The following is a 15666-nucleotide window of genomic DNA, read 5'->3' as shown; positions in this document are numbered from 1 at the left end:
TTCATTCTCAACCAGGGTACCACAACCGCCTCTTACTGTTGTCTGAGCCTCAGAATAGTTATGACTTGCTTGAGGCCACACAGGTAATTGTGGCTGATGTAGGGTTTCAATCTAGGCCTCTGTGCTTCCCAATCTACACATTTTATTCTCTGTAGTCACATATGTAGGTGAGGATGGCAGGAGGCTAGGATGCCCCTCCCAGTGAGAGGCACAGAAAGCATTTCAACTGGATCATAATTTTGCCTTCCAGGAACTCAACTATATAAAGTTTCAGGTGGTCTGCGAATCTACCACCTCTCCCGAGCAGTCCATATCCAAGGGAACCCAAAGAAACCCAGAAGGCATTTGAAACTGAACTTTATTTGTTCTGACCATCTGATAGACCGTCCACCCCGCTGGGACACAGAGACAGCGCCTTGTGCAAAAGGCCGGAAACATGCCAAAACAAACATGGCGGCCAGACCTCTAGAACAGCCCTGAGGACAAGTTCTGTGACTGCTGGTCAACCGTCCTGCCAGGTCTCCTCTCCTCTCAGCTCCCCATGGGTGTTAATTCTTCCAACAGCTGTCAGAGCCGCGCCCTCGGGACCAGTAACAGACCTTGGTATCTGAAGCTTGGATTACAAAGAAATACAAGTTACCCAGTAGTTGGTGAGACTGGCCCTGACCCCAAGAAAATGGTGGGGCGGCCCAGAGATGGAAATTGGGAATTCCCAGGACACATCAGGCACGGGCTGGCAAACTGATCCTGCCAGAGAGGCCCTACAGGAGTGACTGCGGTTGCCCCGGACACATTTTCCTAGGAGCTGTTTGTGCTACACGGCCAGTGCTGAGCAAGCAAGGGCTTGCTCCCCAGCCACCTCCTGCCACCCACTTGGGCTCCTTCATCACTGCAGACCTGACTCCTTCAGACCCTACAGTGTGGCTGCATCCCAAAGCCGGTGAAAGGGATTATCCCCCCCCAGTCCAGAAGAAATCCTCTCTCTTTTCTCTAGTTTCTAGAAGGAGGCCTCAATGAGGGCTCAAGTGTGTGTGAGGCACCGCCTAGGGTGTCCAGGTCGCTCCACTGGCCGTGACCGAGACAACGGGACTCCGCTCTGCTATTCCAGCACTAGCCACCTGGGGGCCCCCTGGCTCCTGAGAGCCAGGCACCCGGTCCTGGCTCTGCTCCCAGCGAAGGCTGTGAGCTGGGAACCCTTGCCCAGCAGGCCCGGGGCAGCTCCAGTCCACAGGCACCTGAGGGCGGGCCAGCGCACCACGAGGTCTCGGGTTTCAGGGGACGGCAGTTGCCTGTCTAAAGGCTTCTCTGTTCCTTGGAATTGTACAGAATGTCTCTTGTGGCTTTTCCTCCTCCCTCCTTTTTTCCTGTTGACTCTCCCTATCCAGCTCTCTGAATCACCAGACTCCGCAGGAAAGCAGCAGATGTTGACTTTACTTTTTGAAGCCAACGTTGGCTCCCTCCTGCGGAGTGGGAGGCAGGCAGGAAGGTGAGAGGCAGGCGAAGGGAGGATCAGGGTCCCCATCTTTTCCAGACCTGAGGCAGGATGTAGGGGGAATCTGAAAGGAGTAAGGAACGGTAGGCAAGAAATTCTTGATTCCTAGGGCTAAGGAAAATGGGGCCCCAAACCAAGGCCCCAGCGTCGGTTACAGACCCAGGGCGGTGAGCAGGGAAGCACGGGGTCGGGGGGAGGGTGTAGTTTCCAGGGTGTGTGCCGGCCCTTCTGGTCTGAGGTGAGGCCTCATCTCTCGTCAGCACCATCCTCATGACTTAAAATCAAGTCGGGCTGCAGGTCTGGGGAAGACAGTCTAGAGGCTTCTTCTTGTCCATCCGGGCCCCCAAACCTCAGGTCTTATGCAAGTCTTTTGGAGAAACTGCCAAGGAGGACTTTCTAGGGCTTTATTCTACAGTCATTGCTCCAACTTCTCTTCTCTGTTTTCTTCCTCGGGGATCTTCTTCCGGGCAAAGAAGCCAAGCTGAAGAGGAAGAGATAAGGGCCATGACCAAACGTCCTGCCCGGACACCTTGCCAACAGCCCTCAGACGTATCTGAAGTCTTCACTTTTGTTTTGCTTCCAAAGATGAGATCCTAATTTATTTTATTTGGCTTAGCTGAATCCCACCGGCATTTGTGGAGTGGAGTGACAGCGAGGCAGGGTGCCCACGGCCTGCTCAGCCGCCCAGCACGGAGCCGCTCTCCCTGCTCTGCCTCAGGAGCCCGGGTCGCACCCCAAACTCCCCGCTAATGCAGTACGTACCTTCCAGAGGCAGAAGACAAGGAGAGCGAGCAAGAGCAGCCCCCCCAGGACACTGCCAATGAGGATCCACAGGGAGAGGAGGACAGGGCGCGTCTGAATCACCTCCAGCAGGCTCTGTGTGGGAAGGAGGCTTGTTGGTACATGTACCCTATCTCCCAGCTGGCCTCCCCCCACATGACAGCAAAGGCTCAGAATGGAAGAATAAGAAGAAAGAAACGGAGGCAGGAATAAAGGCAGGGGGGCCCCAGCATCCTGATTTTGTCACTTCTGACTCCCTGCTGCCTAATGAGGATGCTCTCGGTTCTGAAAAAGCCCCTCCGCCACCACCCCGTGCTCTTCTGCGTCCCCTCCCCACCTCCACTCTTCCCACAGCCTCTTCCCACTCTTCCCACTCTTCCCACTCTTCCCAGACTCAGGCTCCAGCCCCACCTCAGTCCAACGAGAGGCTTCAGGCAGCTGTAGGACACTGCCCTCAGCTCCCAGCTCGAAGGTGCTGACCACCATCAGGGACTTGAATTTGGCCTGTGGAACAGGCGGACGGGCAGACGGTTAAAGCAGGCCATCATCAGGTGGTGTGGCTCTTTGGAACCCCAGTGGCAAAGAGGAGGCTGGTAGGCACAACTTCCAGTGCCTTCCAGACCAGAAGAAAAGGTTGGGGACTGATGGAGAAAGAGAGGAAGGGTACTAGATAGAAAGCCTCTGGCCCTTCACATGTGGTGTGTGCGCTCCCCAATATTACCTAACGCCCCTTGCTCAGGCTGACCCTTAGCCCTCCTTTGTCATCCTCCCTCGGAATTAGCAAAATGTTTCCTCCTAACCCCCATCACCCTGGCTTATGTCATACTATCCTATTTACTTCTCTGCCTTTCACCACGGGACTATATGTAAGATCCTTGAGGTCAAGAGCTGCGTCCTACACATTTAGGGGTCTCTAGTGCCTAATGCCTAGCCCAGTGCTACATAATACTGGGTTCTCAATAAATCTTTATTGAAAAAAAATAAGTAAATGAATGAAACAAGGCTACCAAAGAGAGATAATCAGACTTAGAGAAGGGTGGTGTCTCAGACATAACTTTTCTATAAAATATGCCTCGTGCTATTTAAGTAGATAGCCCTTAGTGCTAAAGAGCTGTTATAATTAAGTGCCATTTCCATGTGCAGAAACTCACACTGACTCCCGACTGCCTGTCCTATTCAATTTCATCACCCTAGCTATTGAGAACATTCATAACCTAGATCCCTTTCAGCTATGGTCTTGCCTTCCATTACCTGTCAATACGTATCAGGCATGCAGTACCAACTGCTCATTCGTTCATTTAACAGAAATGTATTACGTCACTATAATGAGTTAGACATGGTGTTAGATGTTGGGGATATCCTCCCCACTGTCTGCCTAAAGTGGGCCCATGGTAGATTATTAATTGACTGAATGTAGGTATCCTATAAGTCAATTACCGATGGAGCACGAAGGGATGGCACACAGAGGAGAATACAAGGAGAATCACTAGCTTTCATGAGTCCAGCTCGTTATTCATTTATTCTTTACAACCTCGTGAAGTAGGTATTACCTTCCCCATTTTAGAGATAAAGAGAAAGAGCAAGCCGGAGGCAAGGCTGGAACTTGAACGTGAGTCAATTCCAAAGCCCGTGCTGCAGCTCTAGGTAGTAGCGGAAGAAAGAAAGATTTACCCTCCGGAAAAATTCGTTGTGAACCAGCCTCAGCAGTCCAACAGAGACCTCGGTCCCCTTTGCCAGACGCCCAAGATGGCACCTCACGACTTGACACCGAGTGTTGCTCCCATTCTTCCAGGAAAGAGAGAGGCAGATCAAGACCTTGGGGTGGGAAAATCCCCCACTTCCCATGCCCAGCTCTGTCCACCCCCCGCCCCAAGGCTCCAAACCCTACTGCATTCCCATCCTGGACACCTTCTTCACCCCCTTGGTGCTCATACCAGTCTGTTTGTGTGCTGAAACTCCTCTGGGTGCACAGGGGGCCCAGGGGGCTCAGTCAGGTTCTGTACTGTGCAGCTTGCCTAGAGGGAGATGCAACTTGAGCAGAGCCACCCCCTTGATGGTGAGAGGCTGGCCACTCCGGGCTGGGCAGGGGCACACGACCCACGCTCTGTGGTTCTCCCCTGGGCAATCCCTTTCCTTCTCCCCAGAGAAGCCACACATGTAAAAGAAAGGTCTCCTGGAGGGAGGAGCATCGATAGCAGTGACCCAGCAGATAAAGAGCGGGGTAGGTTCACCAGATCGAGGTGGCAGGGTTTTCCATACACCTTTGGCCTGGACTCACGTTGTTAGTGATGACTTGAGACAGTGACAGGAAGTAATGGCCCCCATGGGCCACAGCTGGAAGGAGGGCTGAGATGACCAGACCACTGACCACATAGCAGCCAAGGTTCTGAATCTAAGAGGGGGATTGGAAAGGGGAAGCAGTGAGAGAAAGAAGATCTTTCCTCATCTCTTCTTGAGCGTAGATGCCACTGGAAATCTAAGAGACACTCTTCCCTCCTTTGCCCAGGACTCCTCCCCCTCCCCCTGCTCATGTCAAGGCCCCTCCAGCTTCTCACCCTAAGAGTGGTTTTGAATTCGGGACCCACTGGGAGGGTCCCGTATGGGTGAACCTCATAGCGGTGCAGAGTGGACTCACTGCATGGACGCCAGGTCAGGAAGTACATGGTCACAGCCATGGCACAGACACCGGGGCCCATGGTCAGCACATAGCCACGGATTCAGGGAAGGCAGAGCCAGCAAATGGGTAAAGAGATGGGGGGACATAAAGAAGGCAGAAATGGGACGTGACATAGGCTTGGCACAAACTTTATGGTTACATCCCACACCCTTCACCCCGGCTCCAATCCCCAGGCCTATAGCCAAGCCCTATACCCAGGAAAGTAAGATGCTTCACTTGAACCTGAACCTGAACTCAGGTTCAACCCAAGTGGGATTCAGGGAAAAAATATGGGACAGTCCCCCAAGGGTTTACATTTGGGGAAAGCCCTGCAACACATGGAAGGGAACCAACACATGGAAGGAAACGGCAGGAACACGGAGCATGGGTCTAGGGTCAGAACGGGGGTCCTGGAGGGGAGCTGAGCCGTACCTGGAGAACAGGAGGTGGGGCTCGTACTGAATGTAGGCTGAGGTCTGGGCTGTGTTATCCTGAAGGGTCCCATTTCTCTCCAGGCTATTGCTGCGGGTCGGGGGGAGAGGCTCACACCCCAGCCCACTCCCAGACACCCCTGGAGTAGAGGAGTCACTGCTGTTTCCACCAACCCCCTCCTCCCACAAGAGAGGCCCAGGAGGAAGTCCCCTTTGTCCTCACCTGGTGGCAGTCAGCCTCACCAGGACCTGGTTCAGGAGGGAAGAGCAGCTAAACTCGAACTCCAGCAGAAAGGTCACCTGGAGGCAGGCGGGGTGGGATACTGGCATACCTTCTCCATGGGGCTGGCACAGAAGGCCTTGGGGGCCTCCTTCCCTAAACTCCCAGGCTCCGGAGATTCCAGCCGCCTGCTCTCGTGGAACTTCTTTCCCAGCTTGGGCCCCCACTCACCTTGGCTCCGGTCTGAAGGACAGGGTGGCCTACACTGCAGAGCCGGACGTGAGGAGAAGGGGCTGTGCATTCGACCTTCACTGGGCTGTCCCTCTGCGAGTGGATGAACGGGGTGAGGGCTGCAGCTGATGCCCACTTCCTCGGTGCACCGAGCCTTTCCCTAGAGACTTTCACAGCCCAGGCCAATCGCCCAATCTTCCTCCTCCTTCCCTGACTCCTCCTGAACCTCCCTGCCCCCTGGTACCCCCTACCAGGTACCTGAGGTGTGAAACTGGCCAGGTGGAGGTTTCTGGAGAAGCCCAGGCTGAGGCTAGTGTTGTAGGCATTTTCCTTCCTGTTCTCCAGAGTTGCTGACACCAGCACTTTCTGCCGACCTCCTCGAACCATGAAAGGGTCCTTCCTAGGAATGGTGGACAAGGGAGAGCCCGCGAGTTGAGAAGCTGCCGAAAGCATCTCTTCTGCTTTTCTGGGCAAGAAACAACCCTCTGGCTCCCTTCAAGTTCCTTTGGGTCTGTCTCAGGCCACCCTGCTTTGGCCAGTTCGTGTCCATCCCACCTGGAGCCTCTGATGTCCATATGAGCACGAAGCACCAGGTCTGTGACACATTCATTGTCAGGGCCACAGTCCTTAGAGAAGGGGACCTAGAGGGGAGAGAAGGGGCTGAGGCCTGAGAGGAAGGCAAGCAGACAAGAATAGAATTAGGGGAAAAGTGAAAAGAGAAGAGTGGGTGCCCAGGTCAGATTCTGCCATGAGCTTCGGTCTCTGCTCTCCAGGTCTCTGGAATTCACTGAGAAGGGCAGTGTTGGGACCCAGGGGCGGGGTGGGGTGGGGCTTGGCATCTCTGACCAGCTTCCGTATAGAGGTGGGCGAGCCTTCCTCCAGCACAGGCCCTGGCTTCGTGGAGTTGTCCAACATGAAGGTCACTGTCAAGGCCAGTGGCCGGAGGTAATCTGAGGCATCCTAAGGAGAACCAAAGTGGAGGATCATTGGGGAGCCAGGGTTAGGGCTACAGTCCAGGCCCCTGTAAAAGTGTGATTATTACAGTGATCGTTTCCCCAACATTTTCTATGTGCCAGGTACTGTCTTCAAGTTTTATCAAACTATTACATTTAATTCTAATACAACTGCTGTGATGTGTTTCGGCTTAGTATCGCCTCCCTTCGGGTAAGCAAGGAGGCTGAGGTGTGCAGGCGATGTGACCTGCTGGACCTCACGAGCGGTGACCGGCAGAACTAGGCCTCGGCCCCGGATCAGCCTCCCTCCAGAGTCCGAGCTCCCTCCCTTCCCCAGCTCTGGCTCCAGCTGTCTGGCACATCCAGCAGAACTCCCTCCTCCGACCAGCCTCCCCCAGGCTCCTGGGTTCTGATGCAGAGAGCACTTCCTGCCCCTTCCTCACCAGCACGTGGAACCGCAGCTGCTCGCACGTGACATTGCCGACGCGGAGCCCGAGCCTCCGAGGGGCCAGCCTCTGGCCTGAGCCATCAAATGCAGCACGTGCCCCCGTGGTCCACTCGTCCAGCAATGCCATGAACCGCAAGTCTGGACGGGGCAGGCAGGAGCGTGGATGGAGATGGGCCCAGAGATGGAGGCGGGTGGGGTTGAGGGCTACTCAGAGCACTCCTGTCACTCACAGAATCGGCGATCCCAGCGGCCAGGGGTGCGAGAGGTCACGCGGAAGCAAAGGGCAGCAGACAGGCAGGCAGCCTCCTGGCCTCGACGGCTGCAGTCCCTCTGAACCACGCTGATGGCTGGAGGACTCACCTCCAGGGAAGGGGCCAGGTATACAATAGGCCGGGAGCTGGGATCAAGAAATTCTAGCAGTCAGAAGAAATCCCCCCCCCCGCTTTTTTTTCCTACTATTTTATTTCTTTTTGAGAGAGAGAAACAGTGTGAGGAGGGGAGGGGCAGAGAGAGAGGGAGACACAGAATCTGAAGCAGGCTCCAGGCTCTGAGCTGTCAGCATAGAGCCCGACATGGGGCTCGAACTCACAAACTGCGAGATCATGACCTAAGCTGAAGTCGGATGCTCAACCAACTAAGCCACCCAGAAGCCCCAGGAAAGCCCTTTGAGAAAGGCAATCCCCGGTGTTCACCTCTCAGAAATTAAAGGAAAGAATGTGGGACTAGGTGTGGGGGGTCAGCACCCCCACCCTTCAGGCAAGAAGGTAAAAGCTAACGATGAGTAAGCATTTGCCCCGTGCTAGGCGCTGTGCTATAATCGGTCCACAATCATTGCATTCACCCTCACAGCACACCCATGGGGGAAGTACTGTTATTATCCCCATTTAAAAAACTAGGAAATGGAGGCACAATGCAAATTGGTGAAGAAATCCAAATCTAAGTCTGTGACTCTCAAGCCTTTGCTTTTTCTTTTTCCTAGAAAGAGAGAAAGAAAAAGGAGACGAGAGAGAGAGAGAGACAGAGAGAGAATCCTAAGCAGGCTCTGTGCTCAGTGCAAGAGCCCAATTCGGGGCTTGATCTCACGACCCGATCTCGGGACTGTGAGCTTACGACCTGAGCTGAAATCTAGAGTTAGATGCTTAACCAACTGAGCCACCCAACCTTTGCTTTTACCAGTTAAGCTATGCTGTCCCCTGCCTCCTGAGCGGAGACAGCTCACCTGAGCAAAACGGCTGCCCCTTGGGCACCCACGGCCACATCGACCAGGTCATCTCCGTCCAGATCCAACCGGCCGTCCACACTCCGGCCAAAGTAACTGAGGGCTTGTGGCATGGAGACAGCAGCAATCCTCTGAGGGGAAGAAAGGGAGATGAGCAGGGACTCTCATGCCCGGTGACCCCGCCGCCCCCCCCCCTCCACCGCACACAAGAAGGAATAAGAGACACTGACTGGCCTGTGCCTGCCCTACCACCTCACCTTCTGGACCACTGATAAAAAGGCACTTGTCCAGTGTGGGTCTCAGGCCAGGGAAACATCAATGATCAAGGAGCATCCTCCCTTCTCCTTCCTCCCAGCCGTGCCCCTGCTTTATCTGGACGCTCCTGACCTGGGCGGGACGGGGCCTGACGCCACTCCGGGTGCCATGATACAGGTACAGGGCTCCGTGGTGCCCGTCCTCCAGGGGCGCCCCCACAGCCACATCAGCGAAACCATCTTGGTTCAGGTCGGGAAGGGCGCCCATGGCAAAGCCAAACCGAGCATCCTGGGGGCGCTCCGGCTGAAGGGTTCCCTGGGGTGTCAGCAAGGACTGCTGGTGGAGGGGAGGAGAGAGGAGATGCTGATCTGGCAATGAAAGGATGCACCTTCCCTCTCTCCTTTCTTCCACCCCGCCCCCTGCACAGACCCCAGCAAGTCTCACCTGACCCACCAGATACACGTAAACACGGCCCGTCTCCTTGTTCTGGGGCCCCAAAAACATGGGGGCAGCCACAAGTAAGACATTGGTTGTTCCATCCCCATCCGTGTCCAGCGGACAGAGCTCACTGCCAAAGTAGGAGCCAATCTGGGGAGCAGTGGGGGGTAGGGCCCCCAGAGAAAAAGGAAGGTGACTGCAGGCAAGGGAGAAGCAGCCGCCAGACTGCGGTGTGGCCCTCGCACCCCTGACAGACTCCGCCAACCACCAACTGGAATTCCCTCTGCAAAGACTTTTCAGGCTCCTCTCTTGGTCCCTCCCTTTCCTCCCCCACAGCCTGAAGGCCCGTCGGGATCCAAGGGTCCCACCATCTCCTGGATGCCCTACCTGCTCCCCCTGGAGGCTCTGGGCAACTCGCACAGCCCCATCTCTCTTAAGCTGGAAGGCGATGACCTTTCCTCTGTGTCTAAACCGAGGAGCCCCAGCGAGAAAAAGGCGGCGTCCACCCCGCAAAAGCATGGAGGAAACAGAGTAACCTAGAAGGGGGCAGGGAATCAGCGGCAAAAGGGAAAAAAGATAGGGTCAGAGTAGGAGGGTTCCCTAAAGGCACAGGAAGGGATCCCAAGGAAAGTAGCAGATGGGTGAGAAAGTGCTCTCATTCCCTCCACTGGGGAATCAGTGCCTCTTCACCCCTGAATTCCCGGCAGCCCTCTGCTGCTTACCTAAGTAGGCTGCATGGTTTTGCAGGGCAGAAGGGAACTCATCTTCCAGGGCTGTCCGTGGGGGGGAAAGGCGGTGACCTTCTTCAAGCCACAACACAGAGCCCCCCCAGTCATAGGCCCCCACCATTCCAAAGAGAATCCCATCCTGTGTGGGGGAAACAGACGGGGTCATTTGAAAAGACAACAGGAAATAAAGAGTTAAAAACTCCAGGGGCAAGAGGGTCACTAAGACTATGCTAGGGTCAGTTGGAAAGGCATGGGGAGGTCAGTATGGACATTGGTTAAAGGAAGAATCTAGAAGAGCTCTGGGTTGAAGTTGCCTGAGTCTGAGGCTGGGAGGAGTCAGATGTCGAGAGGGGTCACAGAAGGGTCAGACTCTGTCCAACCTTCAACCGATGAGTAGAGAAACCAATCTGAGACATTTCCAGCCCAAAGGAGCTTTCATTTTCTCCATGGGACCCTGCAGCATGAGAAAATATCAAGGCGGTATCAGGAAAGACATTTCTTTGACTTACTAAACTTACTCCAGGACCCCACCTTCACCCAGAACTCCCCGCTACCCTGTCCCCCGTTTCTTCAGGGCCCTCATTACCCTCAAGGCCAAAAATCCGGTCCCCGAGTGCGTCCACAATGTCCGTCAGTGCAGCTTCGTCTGTGACGTTGAAGAAGAATCTCTCATCTGGATCACTGGCAATCGTTCTGATTTCCCGCAGGAAAGAGCTGGGGTCTCGCTGTCTCCGGAGGTAGTGGCCAAGGACCTGGGGTCAGGCGATCAAGGTGGGGTCGTTAGCTATGTGGAGTCAGGCATCAAAGCTGGTACAGAGCACAGTGAAAGGAGGGAACTACAGCCGACCTCTGGGAAGCAGCTAGTGCCTATTTTCTTCAAGTTCCCCGTCCTCGGGGTCACCACCCCCCTCAGTCCTTCCAGAACCAGAGTAGACTCTCACCGCAATCCCATAGCGGGTCACCCTCCCAGCCTCACAAGCCTTCAGTGCGGCAGGAAGTTCCTCTCCATCATGGGACTCTCCATCAGTGACAACCACCAGCAGCCTGGCAGCCTCTGGCCGGCCCCCACGGGACGGGCTGAATCCTTCTGTGCTGAGAGAGAGAAAAGAGTGAGGTGTGATCATATGTATGCAGATACACACACACACACACACACACACACACACACACACACACACATGCACGCCACGGCGAGCAGGTCACTGAGGCCAGGCACCTTGCCTTTCAGCCCGTCTCCCTGACAGTGGAAACCGGCTACAGGAAGGGCTCAAATGTTTGAATGCCTCGGAGCATATCCTCAATGCAAGTAAGTATAAAATCCATTCGCTCATAGATTTGCTTGGCAAATATTGCATTTGGGAGAGGACACATATTCAGAGCATGTAGAATAAAGGAGAGGGGTCAGGACAGGGCGGTCTTCCCAGAGATGCGTTCTGAACCCTGCTTGGCAAGTGGGCCAGGACATAAGTGGCAGAGAACCTGAGGGCCAAGATCAAAGCTGGAGGGTGGCAATAGGGAGAGTTCTGTCTACAGAGATAAATAAAATCAATCAAAGACAGAGAAAGACGCAGACCTCCGCTTGGAAGGGGGTGACAAAAGGGTATGCGATGACAGCCAGTTGGGCCTTCCCCACCAGGGCACACAAAGAAAATCGTGCCAAACATCTTGGGATGGACAGGCCCTCCCCTGACCTTTCCAGGCCCACCTAAGGCCCCTCCCCAGCGCCTCACCAGGCTGCCAGGATGGCTTGGGCGGTCTTTGTTTCTCGTCCCTCTCGCCGACTCAGGTTCCTGGCCGCCCTCACCACTTCTTCTTGGGTTCGGAAATCTCCCAGGGACCACTCGTGCACAGGGCTCTCCCCATACTGTACCAGTCCCACCTGAGAATAAAGCGTGCACCCACATGGAGTGGGAGTACTGAGGGAGAAGACCATGTGGGAGCAGGGCGATGGGCGTTTGGGTACTAGTGAAGACACTACCTCCATTTACCTCCTTCCCCCCCGCCCCGCCCCCAACCCCCGCCCCTCTCTCTCCCCGTCCGAGACCATCCACATGGCCTTCTCTTACCTGGATCTGCTCCGGGTCAATAAATAGTCTCCCTACCAGTCTTCGCAAGAAAGTCTGAACTTCCGACCAGGGGTAGATACTGTTGGAGCCATCCAAGACGATGACCACATCCATGTAGGTGGGACAGCCTAGGAGGAAGGGTGTGCTGATGGGGAACAGAGGGGTAGAAGGAAACTGAGCATGCCAGTGACAAGGGGAGGAGTCGCAGGAGGGCATGTTCCATTCCAACACTTACCTGGCAGTTGGGAACATGCAAGGAAGGTAGTATGCCAGGCCCTGGGTAAATGTCGAAATGAATAAAGGAGGAGACGGGCATATATACAACTTACTAGAAGAAGAAGTAGGAAAAAAAGGAGGGGTGGGGGAGGAGGAGAAGAAAGGGAGAAGGAGAAGAGAGAGAGGGGAGAGAGAGAAGGAGGGGAATTAAGTGCTAGGTAGAAACAGAGTACACTCCATGCTGCGGGAGAACAAGACGTCAGTTCCGCTTGTGGGGAATCAAAGGCATAAGCAATAGAAAGATGTCAGGAGAGGAGAGCATAAGGAAAGGTATTTGCCTGGAGAGCACTTTAAATAAAAGGACATGGAGGTATGAAAATAGACGACAAACAGGAGAATGAGGGGGTAAATGCTCTGGTGAAGGCACGGGGTGTGGAGGGTTACAGGGAGGCTGGTTTTGAAGTCAGTTAGGTCAGTTCACAGGGTCTAAGAGTCAGACTTGTCATCTGCTGGGAAGCATGGCACCTTGGCAGGCACGTTGGGAAACCACGAGGGAGGCTTTGCAGGCCCCTGTGCAGCCCCATCCCTCCTCCACCCTGCACCCGGGTCCTGGGCGTCCTCAGGCCCTTCAGGCTCACGTTGTGCGGTGGGTGCCAGGCTTCCTTGCGGCCGGAATGAAGCATCTACGCGGGTGCATATCCCCGAACTGAAGACAGAGGAGCCACAGGCCCGAGACCAGAGAGGGGCACAAGCCTACGGACAGTGGGGAGAACGAGTACTCGCAGGCCCTTTGGCACATGCCCCAAGTCGAAGAAGGCCCTGGGATTCCATTCCTTGCTGTGTAGGGTTCTAGATTTCTCCACCCCTCCACACAGACCAGGTCCCATCCCATACTGCTCTCTTCTCTGCCTAATTCCTTCAGAGACCCGCCGCCCCCTCCAACCCTCTCCTTAGCTCACCATGAATCCCCCATCATTGTCTGTCTCTAGTAGAGACATTCCCAGGTGCATATTCATAGCAGGACGAGAGGAATTTCCCAGCGGGTAGTCACCTGGTCAGAAAGGGGTGGAAGAGAATGAGATCATGGGGCACACACGGGGTGCTGGAGCTCAGGGTGATTGGGAAAGAGGATGAGATCAGGATCAAGTCAAAGTCAGGGAGTCCGCGGGATGTGGGGGTTGGGGGGAGGCATAAGAGGTAAAGGCTACTAGCATAACAGATAAGGGGTTAGGAGTAGAAGAGCGAGGCACCTTCTTACCCAAGTGGCCCTTGGCACATGGGGCACTGTGGGAGCCCCCTACAGGGCAGCGATAAACATCCCCCCTTCTGTCGCCTGAAGGCCCATCCCAGGGGGCACCCACCAGCATCCTGAGAGGAGGACACGAGTATAAGCATTGTATGAACATGACCTTTGAGACAGGCCGGAGGGAGAATGCATGGGGGTAGTGAGTCTTGAGCCCCAGCCACTTCTACCAGTGGTCTTGCCATCTTGCCTCGCCCCCCTCTGAGAGCTCTGGCACGGTTCCAATCCCACAGCCCTCTGGTTTCTTCCTCACCAGCGATGTCCACCCCCGACATGTTGCAAGACGCTGTATCCAAATTCAGCCTTGGGTGGCCCTGGGAACAGGCGTGGGTGGTGCACATCCAGGTTAAAGGGGGAGCACAGACCTGGGCGGGGGCAGGAAGCATTCAGAGAGGTTAATGAATGCCCAGAGAGGCACGACCAGAAAGAGGAACAAAGGGAATATTTTTATCTCAGTCTGTCTCCCTGTTTCTTACTCAGAAGTTGTACTGGCCTCTATCAACATCATATACTCAGAACTCCAAGCAAGGATGGCCTCCTTCTGGTGCCTGGGTCCCCAGACGTCTAACCTGTGGCCCTCTGCCATGCTGATGCACAGCTGTATTTCCATTCCCACCTCTGAAATCTCATTCACAGACGTGTCTGGAAGGGTCAAGTTCCTCTTTTCCACATCATTCCTCCTACACATCCTCCCCAACAAGCTGTAAGAGTCAAAGGGGGAGAAGGCCTTTCTGAAGTCCAGAACAATGGTTCCTTCTAGATTCTCCCCAAACCTGGGACCTCAGGGAGGACAGGAGGAGGCTAGGGACTACCACATGGCTAGGTCTCTCCTCCTTCTGTCTCTTTAGGACTCCCAGTGTCATTGTCACACATTCACTCTTTCTCCAGTGTCTGGGTCCTTGCCTGATTCCAGCGCTGGAAACCTCAGTGGTAATTAACTGGGTGGGGCTACTCGACTGCCCACATTTGGTTTGCCATCCGTCCTTGCCGAGAGTCCCGTCACCCCAAAGTGTCCCACAACCCCCATCTTTTCTAACTCACCCACCCTCCCAACTGCCCCTGCCTATCTGTATTTCTTTCATTTCAGCCCCCTCTAAAGACCCTCCCCTCACTCATATCCTGGCTGATTCTTCCCCGCCACCCCCATCCCTATAAAATCAGGGCTAGAATGGGGTGCCTGACTGGCTCAGTCGGTAGAGCATGCTACTCTTGATCTTGATCTCAGGGTCGTGAGTTCAAGCCTCACATTGGGCTTAGAGTTTACTTAAAAATAAGATAAAATAAAGTTAAAGACATCATAGGTGGTATTTTAGGAAACAAAGATTACAGGGCACTGGTGAGGAAAAATTCCAGGCCTATGGTCCCTCCCACGGCTCTTCCCTAAGTCTTGCTCTCTCCTTTCAAGCAATCCCCTCAGGCCACCCCCCCACCCCCACCCCCACCCCCAATGGCTATGAGCTCTGTCCTAAACCATGCTCCTTTTCAGAAAGGTGTTTTCTATGTGAGTTTTCTTTTTTTTTGCATCCAGGAAACTGGCAGAGCTCTATGACCAGCAACGGTAGCTCACTGGTCAAATAAACCAAGAGTTCTGACCACACAGCTATGCCTCAGGCTCCAGAGACCACCAAGGGTAGAGGGAAGTTGGGAGGGAGAGGAATGGGACCAGCCACGTGGAAGGCCACATCATATTTCTCTTTTTGTCCACTTACTCTCGCAGGGCTGAGGATGATTTTAGATAACGGGACACAAATTGGACGCAAGGCCCTTCCAGTCTCAATACCAAAGCACTCATATGTGCCCCCACCTCGCCCACACACACACACACACACACACACACACACACACACACACACGAAATGCAGAATCCGTGTTAACCTCTCCCGCTAACCCCTGAAGATTTCCATCCTAAACGTCCCGATGCCCAACAACCCATGCACCTTCCATTCCCACCAGAAACTGAGACGTTGACCTCCCTCACCTGTCAGGGTCATCATGGGCAAGAGCAGGTGAAGGACGGCCGGGAGTCCCATGCCTGGCTGTTCTCGATGTGAGAAGTCCTCTGTGCCTCTGTCCCTCTCCCTTTCTGTTTTCTTTCCTTTCCTTCCCATCCTGCCCCCTCCCACTGGCAGCTAAAAATAAAATTGGAAGGAATGGGAGGAGTGATGGTGGGGAACTCCGGGGAGCCCCAGACCAAGGAAAGGATGGAGCAAACCTCAGCCCATTTCTCTGC

At 54.6% G+C, this 15666-nt stretch overlaps 1 protein-coding gene across 1 annotated transcript; it reads right to left on the bottom strand.

The window, feature by feature from the left end:
* Positions 1-340: 340 nt before the first annotated feature.
* ITGA10 (integrin subunit alpha 10) lies at positions 341-15544 on the bottom strand. Its single transcript, XM_029949808.1, has 30 exons — positions 15415-15544; positions 13690-13801; positions 13392-13501; positions 13093-13184; positions 12772-12886; positions 11918-12045; positions 11582-11730; positions 10793-10943; positions 10438-10603; positions 10232-10305; positions 9846-9990; positions 9511-9659; positions 9130-9273; positions 8818-9021; positions 8431-8561; positions 7442-7608; positions 7207-7349; positions 6657-6770; positions 6366-6451; positions 6069-6210; positions 5811-5903; positions 5583-5659; positions 5361-5450; positions 4828-4906; positions 4551-4664; positions 4207-4287; positions 3944-4057; positions 2684-2776; positions 2255-2368; positions 341-1973 (listed from the first exon to the last, which is right to left on the bottom strand). Exons 1-30 carry the CDS (start codon positions 15542-15544, stop codon positions 1908-1910), a joined length of 3573 nt encoding a protein of 1190 aa, XP_029805668.1. The 3' UTR covers positions 341-1907.
* Between the last annotated feature and the right edge of the window lie 122 nt (positions 15545-15666).

Source organism: Suricata suricatta, chromosome 8 (genome assembly GCF_006229205.1).
Source record: "Suricata suricatta isolate VVHF042 chromosome 8, meerkat_22Aug2017_6uvM2_HiC, whole genome shotgun sequence".
Lineage (NCBI taxonomy): Eukaryota > Metazoa > Chordata > Mammalia > Carnivora > Herpestidae > Suricata > Suricata suricatta.
This window is presented reverse-complemented; position numbering and strand designations above follow the sequence as displayed.